Source organism: Podarcis muralis, chromosome 3 (assembly GCF_964188315.1).
Source record: "Podarcis muralis chromosome 3, rPodMur119.hap1.1, whole genome shotgun sequence".
NCBI lineage: Eukaryota > Metazoa > Chordata > Lepidosauria > Squamata > Lacertidae > Podarcis > Podarcis muralis.
In genome coordinates this window covers 120,410,105-120,427,964 of record NC_135657.1, presented here as the reverse complement: position 1 = coordinate 120,427,964, position 17,860 = coordinate 120,410,105, and the positions used below count along the sequence as shown (strand labels likewise).

Genomic DNA, 17,860 nt, shown 5'->3' with positions numbered 1-17,860 from the left:
TCTACTAAGACCCCTAGATCCTTTTCACATGTCCCCCATCCCATATTTGTGCAGGGAGCATTTGCGCAGCACACCTACACACTGCAGCCAACACACTAACGTGTCGTGACACAGTTTGGAAAGCTCTGGTCTTTGGCTTCCCTGAGTACAAGACTTCGTTAGGACATGTGCACTGCTGTTTGTAACGTAGAAAATTGTCGGCCTACAAAACCATGGCCATGCACTGCATTGTGTGGCAGACCACAAAACTTCGCGATGATACTTTGTGACTTTTTTTGCCCCACACCTCAGACACTATTGTTGACATACACACAAAAGTGTGTTTTGTTCTGTTGATGACTGTGGAGCTGAACATTTCAAAAATAAACTAGGGCACTCTGATGTTTGAGAATGCTCAGCATAAGAAGAAGTATATTGGATACACTTTACTTTTTTAAATCAGGGTGTAAGACTGAAGAGGTAGATAAAATGAAGGAATTTATTACATATGAACTGAGCTTAAAGCTAAACTTAAGCCACAGGTTGTGAGGAAGAGTGAGGTCGCAGCAAGTTCTATTGTCACTCAGTTTGAAGACAAGATCCCAAATTTGGAAGGTAAGAAAAACAGTGTTAGATTTGAGAGAGTCTGCATAAACTGCAATACGCCCCCCCCCCGTCAGAAACATTAACATAAAGGACATGGAAGAGAAAAACAGTTTGTGACAGGAAGGGGAAGGTTGCATTCGTCTAAAAAATAGTTTCAGCATTAAATGGTGATGCACTGTATGTATGCAGATACTATGCAGAAAACTTTAAAAATGTTTTACTAGGTGGGTATATTTTTGAGTGGGATGAATTTCAAAGAAGTTCCAAGCAATTAAGCAGTCTGAACTTGTTTCATTTTTTATAAAACAGAGCTCATAATAATAATAATAATAATAATAATAATAATAATAATAATAATAATTTTTATTTATATCATCAAACCATTTATATCATCAAACCATTTCAGACTGTTACTTGCCTAAACACTAAAATTAGGAAACTGCTTTCTATTAGGGAGAGGCGTACAAGGGAAACAATCTTTCTATAACTTTCCAAAATAATTTAGTTACAGATAGGTAGCCATGTTGGTCTGCCATTGTCTCCTGGACAATGACAGTTCTCTTTCTCAAGCTCTGGGAGGAAGACCTTTCATTGCCTACAGACAGCCACCCAATCTTAAACAACTCCTAACCCACAATAATACTACAACCAGACTTAACATGGACACTGGCACCAGAGCCTGCAATAAACCCAGATGCCAACTTTGCTGCCACATACACCCGGACAACACCATTACTGGCCCCAACAACATCACACATACCATCTTGGGACTATTTAATTGCTCATCGTCTAACATTGTGTATGCCATCAAATGCCAACAGTGTCCTTCAGCTCTCTATATTGGACAAACAGGCCAAACCTTACGCCAAAGAATAAACGGACATAAATCTGACATCAAGAATCACAAGACAGAGAAACCAGTAGGAGAACACTTCAATCTCCCAGGACATTCTATACAAGATCTCAAAGTAGCTGTTTTACTACAAAGGAATTTCAGAAATAGACTGGAAAGAGAAGCTGCTGAATTGCAACACATTACCAAACTTAAAACCATGGAGAAACCTGGTCTGAACAAAGACATTGGATCCTTATCCCATTATACATGACAAAGCCATTTTTCACCTTCTCACCCCTTGCTTTTTCCTGTACGACCTTTTGCAGTCGTTAAGAGTCGTCAACAGGCTCATCACAGCTATCTGCCAATCACCCATTCCCACCACCCTTCTGAGTAATACCCCTCCCCACCTTCTCACTATATAGAAGGATCTGGCAACTTCTGTTTCAGTGTATCTGAAGAAGTGTGCATGCACACGAAAGCTCATACCAAGAACTAACTTAGTTGGTCTTTAAGGTGCTACTGGAAGGAATTTTTTTTGTTCAAAATAATTTAGACAGCCTAAGAGCCATATCTGAGTGAGAATGTGTTCATCTTGGTCACCGGTGGCTACAAAGTAAAAAGTAATTTGGCAACAGCTTGGTGAACATGCAGAAGCTTTGCTCTGTTTTGCCTTATATTAAGAATAATTCACTATATGCAGAGTTAAGTATTCACAGTGATCTAGTGTTAGATTTTAAACAGGTTAGTGAATGTAATAATCTTAAAAATAATTGACCTTTCTGAACAGGATATGTATCTACACAAAAAAGATCCTGCAGGTGATAATATCAAATTGTATCAGATGTCAACTACTGATGATTCTCTACTCAGTTTGGGGGGGGGGCACTTTAGAAGCAAAGTGCTTTCAGGACTTATTTCCCTTTGGTTCAAGAGGTATGCATGACATCAGGTCTGAGGAAATAGGAGGGAAAAACTTCAGTGTCAGGATTCTGCAGAAACCACAAAACCTTTTCCATATCTTTTGAGAGAATGAGCTCAGTGCTTGGTCCTCCTGCATCACTTATGTGTGTAAATCTTGTAGGCAGGTTTTGAGGAATTACTGCAGAAAAAATCCAGACCCTGTGATTGAGGCAGATTTGGAAAGTGTGGGACAGTTCTTTCTAGGCACAACCCACTTTTAAAGGTCCTTGTCCAAGCGCCCTTGCTTTTTTCTGCTCGAGAGCTTTCCCCGCAAAAACCCGCTCTTTAAAGCTCAGTCAGAGCAAATGGCTATCCATGGAAAACCTGATGTTTGTTCTGATTGAGCACAAAAGAGTTGGTTTTTGTGGGGAAAGCTCTGGGCAAAAAGCCCACAAATTCTCAGAAACAAAGCTTTTAAACACAGATCTGTGCCTGGGGCAAAAGTGAAGCACTGAGGGGGAATTTGAACCCTGGTCTCCCAGGTCCTAGTCCAGTGCTCTAATCACTGCAATCCAAACTGGATTGAAAATGAACACATAGAATAGAATAGAAAATCTGAGGGAATTCAATACTTCTCTCTGACTTTCAGGCAAAATAGGGAAACAGTTTTGAAGTTAAAGTAAGAATGAAAAAAGCTAGCTCAAATGGATCAGATACTACTGACATTATCCAATGAAACATGAGTGACATATATTATCCCTCAAGTTCTCCTGTTTTGGAGAATTGGTGCTTAATTGCTCTGTGGTATGACTACCACTCAGGGTTCAGGATGAAAAAGGCTCACTTCTATGCAAACCAAGCCTTTATTGCTAATAATCATAAATGAGATTTGCATGGTTTACAGTAGCATGCATATGATTGCAAGAAATTGTAAATAAAGTTTATGGCGCTCTATTTGAGCAGAAAGAAGTTGCTGGGCTTGGCGAGAAAATAAAAGATAAAATAAACTCAGAGCAGAGATTGAAGTGAAGTGTGAGGAGAGCAAGATACTTTTTTCTCAATAAATAAAGTTTATTTTGCTGTGTGCTTATGGCAGCTTTGAAGAAATGCAGTCAACTCCATCAAGTGAGGTTAAGTAAAGGAGGGCATAAATGAAAATAAGGTAATAGATGCTATAGATAGTCCTAATGTCACACAATGCAGATGCAGTATATGTATGAAAAGCGTAATAAGAAAATATGTAAACTGAAACATGATGTTTCAGTTAACTGCAGATTTAGAGGCTGTTCTGAAAGTGAGCATAAATGCTCATGTTATGCTCAGGAGAAATCTACATATGAAAGAGGATTAGTTCATGGTCCTATGGGATATATTGTGGGTTTGAAATACGGTATATTCTAAAAGCAGGTGAAACAGATAATAGTCAAATTTGATAGGGCTGCTGAACTAGAAAGTTGCTCCATAACTGAGGTTGAGTTTCCATTAATAAGGGACACACATGTTGTGAGGAAGCAGTTTCCTCCCGTAACATTATATGGTTTACCATTCATAAGTCTCAGGGACTTTCTTTTAATCGAGAAGCGCTTTTCAAGGCAAGCGTGAGTTGTGTAGCTTTATCTAGGCTATGGAAGTTAACTGGTCTACATCTACTGGCATGTGATCCTTTAAAAATACCCTGTGGCACAACGTGCATGAATACAGATGATGAATGCAGATGATGAATACAATAGATCTGCACAGTTGATTCCTACCTCACCTGCTTCTTCTAGAAAGGCCACCAAAAAGGGACAGACTGTTTCGCCCTCTGTAAGTCAAATAGGAAACTGGGCCAAAACCCTAAAATGTGATGTTGAAACCACAGAATGTGGGGTGTCACTTCCATGGGATTTCTGTAATGACCCTGGAATATTCAGAATTATTTGGGCCCAAGATACCTTAAGGACTACTTAATCCATGGGTAGGCAAACTAAGGCCCGGGGACTGGATCCGGCCCAATTGCCTTCTAAATCAGGCCCGCAAATGGTCCAGAAATCAGCGTGTTTTTACATGAGTAGAATGTGTGCTTTTATTTAAAATGCATCTCTGGGTTATTTGTGGGGCATAGGAATTCGTTCGGTTTTTTTTCTTTTCAAAATATAGTTTGACCCCCCACAAGGTCTGAGGGACAGTGGACCGGCCTCTTGCTGGAATAGTTTGCTGACCCCTGACTTAATCCTTTCTATCCCTGCCTAATCAGCAGGGCCTGGGGGGGGGGGGGAGTCACAGTTAGTGGTCCCCCATCGCTCATATCCCCCAGGAACTTTAGGGAACTTTCTAGTTTTATGGAACTTCCTTCCAGTTGAGGGCCGGCTGGTCCCCTCTCTGTTGAACTTCAGCTGCCCACAGGAGGCTTTTTTTATACCAGCAGGCATTTCAAGTGAAGTTTGCTTTTATAGTTTTAACTGATTTTTATTTTTTTGTATTGTATCTTTGTAAACAGCTTAGAGACTATTACAGCTAGGTGGTGTTTAAATAAACAAATTAGCAGTAATTTCAAAATAAGCAACATTTAAGCAAAGAACATTTAACATTTTAGTTGAATTCTGTCATTCATCTTAATTGCTACTATTACTAATGGTGCTTGCGTACTTTAGTCAGCTATGTTGCTTCAGTTGCCTGGGGAAGGGAAAAATAGTAATTTTTAATTATGCTGAATAAGGCATTGCAAATGTCTGAATGGAACAGCACTAACTTGATATTTTAAAGCATGCACACATTGTTCATGGGTTTTGATTTGCTATTTTTCATTATGTGGTGTTTGCTCTTGTATACCTGCAAACATTGTGGTTTTCTTTGTTTACTCAGATGAGTGGTACTGGATCTAGTCCAATGTCGACTATTGCTCCATCAGGCAGCGGAAGAGGGACTGGGAAATCAACAAACTTTACTCCTGAACTGCAAAGTATGATGTAAGTATCCCTTTTGTTTCCATATCTTACTACATTCACAATTCCACATAACTAGGAAGCAGAATTAATAGAGGGCAGGGCAGATTTGTCCCATATATGCTCATTAATTAATTTTGCAAAGTTTGAAAATGGTTTTTAAGATTTATTAAGTAACTTAGCAGACACTCTTGTTGTTGGATTTGAAATCACATGTAGCTAAAATAAACTTACATATAGGAATGCTATACATTTTTCACTGTCTATTATAGGGTGCTTGATCCTAGGATTGGAAGGAATATTTTCTGTTCGTTAAATTACTTTTCTTTCCTTTTAAAAATGTATTATATTTTAGAGTTGCTTTTTCATGATGCACAGTGGTATGTTGCGATAAAATAATGCTGTTTGTGACAGAATTAACATGTGGACCATTTGGAACTGATTAGTCTTTGCTCTTGACAATAAGAATAATTTCTTACAAAGAACAGAAATTCACTGTAAAATGACATAGTGATGCAGTTCTAATTTGTGACGAGACTGGAACACTGTTGTTGTTTTATCTCAGAATACCTAGATTTTCATAAAGCCGTTGGCTTCATATTTTTAAAATTCCATAATTGGGAGGATTCCATACTTAAAGCTTGATTAGTTGCCTTCTACAATGGGCCAGGCCACAAATCTTGATTTGGTGGAAGGCAACCTATTAATCAGGGAGGCTGACCTGCCATCACATGCCATGTTTTCTTTCATATAAATCCAAGATGTATTGGTCTGCAGAAAGTGGAGAGAACTCAAGCTAATGAGTTCTTTCTCTATGGATCATTATTTCTGATTTATCAAGGAGTTAAAAGAGAATGTTCAGCATAAGACTTAAGATTTTACTCTTCTCTCAAAACTGCAGATGGAGAGCAGGGCGGGTCCATTTTTGTACTGCATTTGTTTAGTTTTATTATGAATGCACCCCCCTAACTCTTTAGTGATAGTAATTGGCCATGCACCTACATAATTTGCTGCTCTTGGGAGTGCTGTACACCAGTTATGGTGCTTGATTTTGTATAGCAATGAGGTAATATGCTTACAGAATTTTTACACCCATCTGTTGGAAAAGAATTGTATACACTTTTAAAGCTGGGACAAATGTCGTCTTGTCACTCTAAAGAACAGCATCTGTCTTCAAAGAAGCAGACAATAATTATTACCATTCAAAGCTTATTCTTTTTCAGTAAAAAGTTCAGTTATGTCAGAATTACTCATGTAAACACAGTTTGGGCCACTTGGACTGCTAATGTTTGCTAGCCTCAGAACTAAATTAGGTTTGAAAGTGGTGTCGTTATAAATAGATATAATGCCAACTGACACATTGTCATATTTAGGGGCTGAGAACAGGCACCTGGAGATATCGCCCAAATGTGTCTGGGCGTGACTGAGTCTGTAGTTATTCAAAACACCTTTTTTGGTATAGATAGCCATTTTGGATTTACTTTTGGAAGGAAGAGCAGGGTGCAATGTTCTGGCTGCTCTTAGCTTTCTGCCTTTTTAGTGCTAGAAGGCAGAAGATGGTGAATTTAAACCACTGCTGCTAGTATCAAGCTTTGGAAAAATAGGTTGCTGCTGCTCTCTCAGCAATAGTTTGGTTTCTGTGGGGGCAAAGGCCATTGGTATTGTCCAGAACAGTGAATGGGTGATTGCTCCCTCCCTAATTACTCAGAAGCCTTTAGAAGTGAAGTGTACCTGGCTCTTGTCCAGTGGATCTTCTTTTTTGGGTGGTGGGATCGTATTGCCATCCATATCTTTATTCCTTGTTACATATTTCTTAGTCTTGAGAAGTTAATGTTTCCTATCCCAGTAGACAGAAATTATACCAGCCTTAAACACCTGGCACGTGCAGATATTACTACTTGCTGCAACTGTGGGTTTACACCAGCCTGTGTGCAGTGGCAATTGCCATGCAGTACCCAAGCAGTTGTGGAATTATTTCCAAAAATCACACGAAAGAGGATCCTCCTTGTGCATTAGAATGCTTGCACACTGGCTTATTCTTGGCTGTTTGGTAGAGGGCGTCTCTGCATGACAATTTCTAAAATACTAAAGCAGAGAGTTTCAAAGTGCATCAAAAGCACGTCATGTATAGTAGTAGCACAGAGAAAAGCTCATAATGGGGTTCCATAATTTAGAAGTTCCATTTTTTAAAAAACAAACCACTTTGTGTGACTGACCTGTATGTCAAGGACTGTGATCCAAACACTCATTGCCCCAGGCATTCAGTAGCCTGCACATAAATATCCAATTATATGGGAAACCCAAACACTATTGGCATAGTAGCACTTAATCAGTGCCATGCTGGAAAAAATATGCCACAGCAAAATATGTCAGTGGGAAACTCTAGGATTCACTCATAAAGTTTCTATGACTTAAGTGAGGCGCTGACGCCTTGCTAGGAAATGATACAATTATGTTTCATTTCAAATACATTTTTTATCTTAGGTTTCCTTTCCCTTGGCAATTCTTGGACTTTTTAAAGTTTGTTTCCCTAAAAGCGTTTATCTAAATTGAATAATTCATATTTTGATACTCAGACTGGGAGGAAATATAACAGAACATTACTTGGGCTTGGAAATCAAAGCAAGGACATGAGTCTAGTGAGCTGTTGTAGGCCAACCTGATTCTTTGGGCAAGTAGCAGAGAAGCTTTTATTTTTATATAATTGCTGACTTCCTGATTAAGCACTTTCTTAACTCCCCTCCCCGCCAGTATACACACAATTCCTGTCAGTGCAGAAGTTATTATTGGCTACGTAAGTGAAGACCTCGACATCTTCATACTGTTTTGGACCTAGTGCTGTTTCTACTTTTAAAAGCAATCCAAACGAGTAGACTTTGATTCTGAGATACATTTCACCCACTCTTCTGTTGACTTCACTGGAGCTGGTGGAATTCTTCCAGTAGGTTTATTTGTGTGCATTTTTCTTGAAAAATATATACTATTAGCAAATAATAATTACATGTCAGGAATAGACTGTGGACATAAATATTAAAATTGTTTCCTTTGGCTTCTGCTCTATAATAGGTTGCCAGAAGAACTTATCTAGAATCCTTCAGGAACTTAAAAAAACCTGCACCACAGGCTACTTCTAAAATGCATTTATTTGAGGTATATTGATTTCACTGAAACCTTCCTCCATCTTTGCATCATTAGGAAGCAATATTGTTCTGTATAGAACTAATTTTGATCTTGTTCACATACGATTGACCATTAGTTTATTTTAGGCCTGTTACTTGCCAGACCTGCTAGCCATCCTATTACTTAATTACTTACAGGCCGGGTTTGGACATAAAAGTAGGGTTTGATTAACCATATTGTGCACAAGCTTCAAGCCGGTGGATGCAGGTCAAATGCTGCTACTTCCATTCTCTCTCAGTTGAAGAGGGACCAATCCACAGAGCGGCTGGCTTAGCTAGCGTCATGTCTGAACCAGCACTCGGGGCTTGTTTCTCCAAACAAATCACAGCCGGGAAGCCAAGGTTTGTTCTTGGCTTCTTGATATGAAGGACACCTGGCTTGCCAGTAATACACGTCAAATGTTACAAGAAAGGAGATTCCAGCTGAACATCAGGAAGACCTTTCTGGCAGCAGGAGCTGTTTGACAGTGGAACAGACTCCCCCAGAAGGTGGTGGACCTTAAAGACTTTCACTGGAGGTTTTTGAGCAGAGGTTGTATGTCATGGATTCTTTAGCTGAGAGTCCTGCATTGCAGGGGGTGGACTAGATGACCCTGGAGTCCCTTCCAACTATACAGTTCTATGATTCTGTGAGCTAAATATTTGGCTCCATGGCTGCAGTAACCAATCAAGGACACAAGGCATAGCAGCAAAATATCTGTGACTGGATTTCATGCTGTTTTTTAAATAAGTTTAATAGCAACTGGGGGTGCTCCATTTGGGACTGCAGCAGTTTGGAAGATGCACTTTAACTCTTCCCTTGGGCTGGTTTGGTGATTTAAAAAAATCCTCCCCCCACTACTATTTGTCTTGTGGAATGAAATGTACATTGAGTGATGAAACCAAATAAAGAAGTTCAAGTGAGTTTTCTGATTCTCTCCATCTTGTTTTGCAGTACAATTTTGGCAGGCATCTACTAGAATTACAATTTAATGATTAGTCTTCAATTGTCATTAATTGACAGGCAAAATGTGTGGGTATTAGTAAATTAAAACTCAAGGCATATTTGATTCTACTGTGTTAAGAGGCTCTAGGTTTTTAGTGTTATTTCAGATTGTCTTTTTGTGTTGAAGCATCACATTAAGTAAATGGCAAATATAATGAGAGTATTTTGTGTTTTCATCAAGCTGATTATATGATTATATTATAATCAGCAGGATGAAGCCACAACATATCCATCATACTATGCTAATATTCCTACAACTTTTAAAATTGTACCCACAGTAAGAGCCCTTTGTAGACATGGAGGTGCTGGGGTGTGTATGTCCTTTGGCGCAGGCATCCGTTTGCTCCTGTGGAGCCGCCCATTAATTTCTTCTAAGTAGCAAACATCTATGTGCAAGTTAATTTCTTCACCTGGAAGGAACTGCTGAACGAGGGCATGTGGCTGTTAAGTCATGGCCAAGGTGGGGTTTGTTTTTTTTCAGGCAGAGGGCATCTTCCATGGGGCTCATGGCAATGGTGGGCACGGACAGAGGAAAAAGTCGGCAGACCAACTCTCACGTGTAGGCAACAACCCAGCCAGAGGTTTCTGTACAAATGTGGGCACACACATCAGTCACCCCCACCTTGATGTATGTGGACTGACACATTCCAGCCAGGCAGAAGGCCCTGAAGAGCATGTGAGGGTTATGGCCTGGGGGTGAGTTAAAAGGCTAGAAAAAGGACTGGAGTCAGACTGCCGTTGGTCTGAGGTTCCCCAGCCATGGGCTAGACCAGCCTTTCTCCACCGTGGGTCCCCAGGTGTTGTTGGACAGCATCTCTCTTAGGCAGCAAGGACAGTGGTCAGGGATGATGTGAACTGTAGCTCAAGAACACCTTGGGAACCTGAGGTTGAGAAAGGCTGGGTTAGACTGAAGTTGCTTAATGACAAGAGAAAGAGAATGGGGGACTGTTAAGCTATCTGCTGTTTATAATAGTAGTTACCATATTTGTGTTAACTGCATTTTACGTTATAAAAAGTTGAAATCCAGATGTAATGTACTACATCTTGTTGCCACTAAAAATATATATACTGTACATGAAAAGCAATTGGAGATGGACAGACGCTAATATAGTCAATTTAACATTGGATTAATATGTTTTAAAATGTTAGTTCTTCATGTTCTTGTGATGATTAAAACAGTTGTTTTCCTTAAAGTATTTACATATGCTGAGTTCTCTATCCTAAGAATCTCAGTGTTTTGTCAAAAGGAATAAAAGAGCTTCCAAAACGAGGGGCTTGGGTTTCAGTAATTTCTACTGGGGGATTAAGCCAGAAGACGCAATAACATCCAAAACAGAAGAAACATTATCAACTGCTAGAACAGTTTTTGATGCCAAGGAATGCACAAACATGGGAGCAAACATTATACTAACACATTCAAGACGTCACAATAACTGAAGGAAAGGAACAAGGGTAGATTACACCAAATAAGAACAGCACAAGCTCACAGCAAATATTACTTGTGCCTTTCAAAAAAATATTGTGTAATACTAAGTATTTGCTTATAGCAACTTCTGCCTTTTTCTCTTGCAGGCTTTTTATTCTTCCCTAGTGCTACCTGCTGTTTTAAATAAGAGTTTAAATTATTGGTTTGATTTTTATCATTCATTGGTTTTTGTGCATTAAACATTTTGGTAAAGTAATATGTTCAAGTCGCCCATCCAGTGTAAAAAAAGAATTCTAACCAAAACTGAATGAAGATTCTGGAGTCAGTCATCAATTTGCCGACTTTCTCTTTGTGGTGGGTGATTTCCCAGCATCTTCAGGAACAGCTTGATCCTTTTAACTTTCTAAAGTAGGGGTAGCCAAGGGATTAGATGTGGAACCAGTTCTGACCCACATGGTTACCAGATAGAATTTTCGTTAAGCTGAGATAGGTTTGGCTTAAGTTTTACTCATAGAGAGGAAAGAAACCCTGTGAAATTCGGAGAGATTTCTTCGAAAATTTGTATGCAGTGCCTCAGTCATATCAATATGCATATTTTCCATGCCTGTTGTGGAGCATTTATGACTAGGTAGTGACTTTATTGTGCAGATTACCCAGAAAATAGCTTGGTTGTGGAGCAAAATATACTTCAACTATGAAAACGCATAGGTTGCCAACCCTGTACCACTGACAACCCATCTTCTAGCTTGGATGTGACCTTCTGTGCTTTAGCTTTGCTAATTCCTCATTATGCTTCCTAAAATTGAAACCATTGAAATCTGTATGTCATTTTTGTTATGTCCATCAGTAACATCATCTCCCTCTCTCTCTTGAGTTAATTTTGGATAACGTTGGAAGGAAATGGCAGTAATGATCTTGCCCATGAGAGTGTTGGTTAACCAGACTGTAATTTGAGGTTGTACAGGATTTCTCCATTCCATTCTGTCCTTGTTTACCATGTTTGAACCCAGAAGCTTTGCTGAGACTGCATTGTGCAAAAATAACTTAAAGTCTGAATGAGTTGTTTACGACCTTTTTCTTGTGCTTATAAAGAGACATGGGGTCAGGGAGCAAATTTGCTTGGAATTCCCCATAACATCAACTAGGGTCTATCGGAACAGGCAAACAATTTTACATGCACATTCATGCAAGTTCACCAGACCTGTTGGGGTGTTGGCAAATTTTGTTTTCCTCTCCAACCTCCTTTTTTGCAAACATACTGTGGAGATTGAACTTTTACAGATAGCAGCTAACTCAGCTGAGATGTGGCTAACTTTGGTTTAGAGTTGCTTCTCTGGTAGAATGAAAGTTGTGTAGCCCCAACTTGTTCTGGTTCTTTTTCTAACTTCCTTTGTTTCACAGAAACAGTGGACACTTCAAAACTGCAATTTTATTAATACATAGCCCCTAACAGAGCTTTAGTCCAGTGCTTGCTGTCATGAGTGTACACAGAGGTAAGTCATACCTCCTCAGCAATGAATAGAAACCCAGGTCTCTGCTCCTTCACCAATGCTCTCTCAGTTCTGGTTTTAAAAAACCACATGCACACGCACAAACAGTGAATGAGTTGTGAAAAAACTAACATTTTTTAGGCACCACAAAAGGCTTTAGCCCTGTGCTTACTCTCAGGAACAAGCCTCACAGAAGACAACACTTACTTCTGAATAAACTGAATAGGATTGTGTTAGTAATACCAGTGCTAGGAAAGTTTATCTTAAAAAGGAACAAAATAGTCCTGTTCAAGCTCACCCAAATGCACTTTTTTGTACTCAATAATATTTGCCTGACACATACCTGTTAAAGGCACAAGAGTGCTTCTCTCCCTAATCCAAGCAAAGGACACCAATTAAGAGTAAAAAGAAAAGAAAACACATAACTTGGGCAACTTGATAATGTATTTTTAAATGTAAAAATATTTAAGATGAGCATCTATATTCGTAGAAATGTAATAATTTGAGTGCTGGGCTAGGGCCTGGAAGACTAGGGTTCAATTCTATACCCACTTAAATGAACACAGTAGTGCTTACTTCTCAGTAAAAGGAGTAAGATTATGTTAGTAACCACAGCTAAATGATGCCTACTCCTCAGTATAGTTGACTATTACATGTGTGAAACTGTATCACTCCTATGGAGAAAACAGCACGTACTCGATTCAGTAATATTCCTTTATATTTCAGCCACACCTGGCTTATTCCCTGGTATGCAAAAAAACCTCCTTGATTGGCAACCATGGGTAATAATCATTGGCTAAAGATCTCCAGACTTTATCACACCCCCCCCCTAAACTTTAAGCTCCTATTGCTCAGAGAAAAATATACGGCTGGTGGGGAAAAACAGGAAGTCAGAATCTAAAAAACCCAAACTTTTCACACCTTATGATCACTTCAAAATATTTGGAAGCAAGTTCCCCCAGTCCTCCACTGGGGCAGGCACCCAGACCGTCACACAAAGGGAAGGATTCACCTCACAAATCCCTTCGGAGGGAGTAAGGACTGCTGTGTGCACAAGGAGGCTTCTCCCCCCTGCACCCCTCCAGATGAGCTATGAAGGGGTCATAGACACCCCCAAAGCACAGGAAAGGGGGATCATTCTGTTTGCCAAGCTGATTTGCTTTTGCAGACAGAACAGTGGTAATAGTGTGATGCTGAATTCTTTAAGTTGTCTAAGTTTCTTGAATTTAATAAAAGAAGGTATTTGCCTGACTGAGAATTCCTTCACCTTTTGATCAACTGCACCTACCTACTCAAAGCTGCATCTGGAAGTGTGCAACCACCCCACACAACCCCTGCTATTCAGGTTACCAGTGCCAGGGTCCCTCTGTTATCAACTACTCTCCTGCCCCCTTATGAAATACAAAGTCCTGGACTCAGAAAGGAAATTAACTTATGGTCCTCTTCAAACTGCTGCTAAGTTTTTTTTTTTGTTTTTTTTTTGTTTCCTTAAAAATAGTGAATATTCCTAATGGCAGTTAATTAATTTGCAGAAGCCCATATCAAAATTTAATATACGTTAAATAAATAAATAAAACAAAGAAATATAAATAAATAAATAAAACAGGGCAGTCCAAGCCAGGAAGACACCAGATTCCCCCCTGCCCTTTTATGATGCCAGCGAAACATTTATGGAGGCAGCTTGCCACCAAGAGTCTCCTTTCCTCCTCTGACTATAAAAACCTCGCAGTCCAGCCCGCAAAACCAGATTCTGCTCCCCCCCCGCCCAACTCCCATGCCAACCGAATGCTCTTCGCGGTCCAGCCCTAATACAGTGCAACTTTCATTGCATTTCTGAGAGACTCCTGACTGGCTAGAGTTTCTTCAAAGAGAAATAAAATCAAAATGGTGGTTCAGAGGCCCTCCCTCCGATGCTCCTGCTGGGATTCATTTTTTTTAAAAATGCAAACTTAGTAGTTATACGGTGTATTTCAGATATTCAGAGTGCTTCCTTTTTATAAATTTGGTAATATGTACAAGTCTGTGTCAATATTAGCCCTGTATTGCAGACAACCCATTTTGCCTGTGTACATCTGCAGGCCATTTTGGGACCCAGAAGAGGGCGTAATGGGGCACTTGGCCAACGCACACGATGACCTGGAACGCAAGCCCAGCGCAAATTGGGGATTGCCTGTAGTTGCATACCAGTTTTCCCAAATTAAAACCGTGCTCAAGGCGGCCCACAGCAGAAAAATGTATATAACTACAAGCATAACAAAAATAGTCAATAAACAATAAACATCAAAAGTATACAACCAAACTGATAATTTCCACACAAATCATAAAATCTAAAATGAAGATACCGAAAGTTAACAGCAACAACCTCTACCCAATAGAACCCCCTAAACCAGAGGCCCCAAACCTATTTGACCCACCACCCCCTTCTCAGGAAAAAATTGCTCAGTGCCCCCCGAGAAATCTGCCTCCTTTAAGTGAACAAACGGAAAGATGCCGTGACAAATGTGCGTTCTTTCATGTCTCTATATTATTACCTACGTACTCCAACACAGTAAATAAGACACCTTGAAGCTTGAAATTATAACATTATTTATTAAAATCAACCATAGTGACAGATAATGAAGGATAATATTAAAATAAAAATTAGGATTAACGTTAAAAATAATCGTAATGAGAAGGGCGAACCTGGTCTGCTGCTATCAATTTATTAATGTATTTATTATTTGGCTCTAGTTTTGTCTGCAGCATTCTTAAATCACCGCAATTAGCTATTTGCAGTCCAATCCGCCCGGGGGGGGGGGGGCAGCACCGCAGCCCACCTGCCATTGGTCAAATAGGCAAGCAAGCTGTGATCAACTTCCCAGGCCTGGGAAGTGAAGCTGACAAGGGCTTACCCAAGCCCAGGGAAAACCCTCGCCTCCAGCACAACCGCCAGATCCAGGGGAGGCATTGTCGCCATCCTGCATTGGTGCCCAACCTGGCGGAAAGCATCATTACAGAAGAGATGAAACATGTATGAATGGTTTTTCATAATTTTCTTCTCTTCTCATCTTTCTTTATTCTTTCACTACCCCCTTATTCATATTCAACGCCCCCAAGTGCACCCGAGGTCATTACCACCCCAGGGCACTAAACAATACCCCAGCCCAGGCGTCTGTTCAGCAGCCTTAGCTTTTGTAGCTGGAGTCAGTCCAGGCCCTGCCCTCCCAGGCCAGGTGGGAAAAGGCCTGCAAGGCAGGGAGCAGCTCTTCCCAGACTCACAGCCAAGATGGTCTCTGGCCACTTGTGAAAATAAAAATGGGGGAGAGACTAATAATGTGCATTACCCTGGGCTTCTTGGGGAAATGGGCATAAATGCAAAAAATAGTTTACTGATCACAATTATGCTGAAGACGCTCTGGGGCCAGCTGCTCTGCTGGTCTCTGCACTGGCCCCTCCTTACGCTTTACAAGCGGACTGCCCCCCTTTGCCCTGCCCCTCAGGCCGCCATGGATAGGCTACTTCAAACCCAGACAAAACAGCCTTGGCAATCATTGGCAGCAGGGCAGCAATGGCCAGCGGAGCGGTGTGGCTGCCGGAGGAAGGCGGTGGGCACACGCTGGGCCGCAAACTTTGCCCACCATGGGACTGGTGAGCGGCTATTTTCACTCACATTGTTGCAGTAATTTTCCTTCCTCTTTTTTATTTTTTCTTAAAGTAAAAGTTGACATGAAACCATGACATTGCATACTGGCATATGCTTCTGTCTACTGTTCTCTCCCTTTTGTTGCATAAGGGGGAGCAGCAATTGACACCCCCTCATCAGTCATGGCACTGAGTATCCCAGGCCAGTCAAGTTACTTGGCACCTGAGGCAGCAAATCCCACAAGTGCATCTCTTTCCCACTGGCATCTAAAGTGAAATAACAAATAGAATATCATGCAATTTGTTGCCCATTCCTAGCACTCAGCCCCCTCACTTGGCCTACCAATAGGCCTGGAAGTGCTCTCTTCTGAGTGATAGTGTTCATCTCTAACTTCTTTTGGTGCAGTCTGCTTTTCTTCCAGATCATGTGATTTTTTAATACATAAAAAAATAATACTTATCATTTTCAGTCATTCTGCCACCCCCTCTTAGACAGGGGGGGGGGGGAGTCACTGGCTTTCTAGTTCTAAAAATAGGTTTCAGTAAGGGAAAATTGTGCTGACCCGTAGTCTTCAAGGGTCGTTCATGGAAGGGGACCCTTAAATAATCATTCTTTTGTTGAGTCAATCCTGCATTGTTAACAGATGTTCCATTGTCTCCCCCTGATCATGATTCAGAGTCACTGGTGAAAAAATACTTTGAAGTGCTGTACAGAACAAAACTTGAGAACCAAATCTTCTTGTAACATAATTAGTTATGAATCAATTTGTATTTGTTACATTGAGTTGAATGCACAGTCAGAAGTGTGCGTAATAGAATCATGCAACTTTGCGCTTGTGAGTAACAGGCTGGCTTTGGTTTCAGAGTACAATGTACTTCTTTGGCTTTAAATAGCTCAGTGCACAAGTTAACGATTATACCAAATGCCAACCTTCTATAGCTCTTCTGGTGCCCAGAGTGCTTTACATCTTATCTAATACATTTAATCGCAGCTCCATGAGGCAGATAATTTAGTTTCCCATTTTGCAGATGGGAACTGAAGCTGAGGCATAGCAACAAAGTCACCCTCTGAGTAAGTTGCCAGGTCAAAGTAGCAAACTTAGCACACTAATATTTTTGTTGGTGTTACAAGGCATTGCTCTTCTGTCATGAAAATGTGTTTAAAAGGCTGATATCCTTGTCAGTCTGAACTATTTGTACTTAAATAATCACATTGGTATCTTAATGATAGGGCTCTATAAGCTACTGCAGTGAGGCTGTAAGTTGCATGATCTGCCGTAATGAGGAATTATGGCTCTACCATGCCTAAGAAACAAACTAGACAAAAAACCAAATAAAGTATGCACTAACATCTCCTTCGCAACTGAATGCTTAGTCTGAACCCCACAAGCCAGCTGAAATAAACACTCTTCTGAAAGAGGCTCTGGCCAGTCGCTAACAAAGGGCATTGTGGGCAGGCAATCAATGTCTTTCTCTAGGTCCCCTTGTTGGGTGGTGGAAGGATTAAGGGGGCAAGTAGCAGCTTGTCTTAAAAGAAATTGGGTGGGCTCTAAGGATGCATGCACAAGCCCTGAGCCAGGACTAAAAGAATCTTTCCGTTTCACACTTTTCCAATCTTAACCTTGCCATGTTTCTGTAGCAATTGGCAATAATAATAAAAATCCTCATGAAAGTTCTTCAGCATTTTAGTGTGAATTTTTCCTAATGGACAGATTTTTGTTTGTAGTTTTGTCTGATGTACACATTTTTGGAAGCAACTTCTCCTGATATAATGCATTTTTGTATGTTATTTTCACTAATATATTCATTTTTGCACATATTTTCCCTTAACATATGCAAACATATAACAAAATTTGGATAAGTGTGAATTTTCCAGGACGGCTGTGTTTTGATTCTCATATTGTTTTGGAAA

The 17,860-nt window shown here is 40.3% G+C and overlaps 1 protein-coding gene across 2 annotated transcripts in view; it reads left to right on the top strand.

Moving 5' to 3' along the window:
• Positions 1-17,860, top strand: part of SUPT3H (SPT3 homolog, SAGA and STAGA complex component) — a 282,179-nt gene that overhangs the window by 18,777 nt on the left and 245,542 nt on the right. Inside the window, exon 2 of one of the 2 annotated variants that reach the window (XM_028721868.2) lies at positions 5,166-5,271. In XM_028721868.2, coding sequence (XP_028577701.1) covers positions 5,168-5,271 — 104 coding nt within the window. In that variant the 5' untranslated portion in view covers positions 5,166-5,167. The remainder of the gene's footprint in view (positions 1-5,165; positions 5,272-17,860) is intronic. The other variant, XM_077926606.1, reaches the window with a different exon arrangement.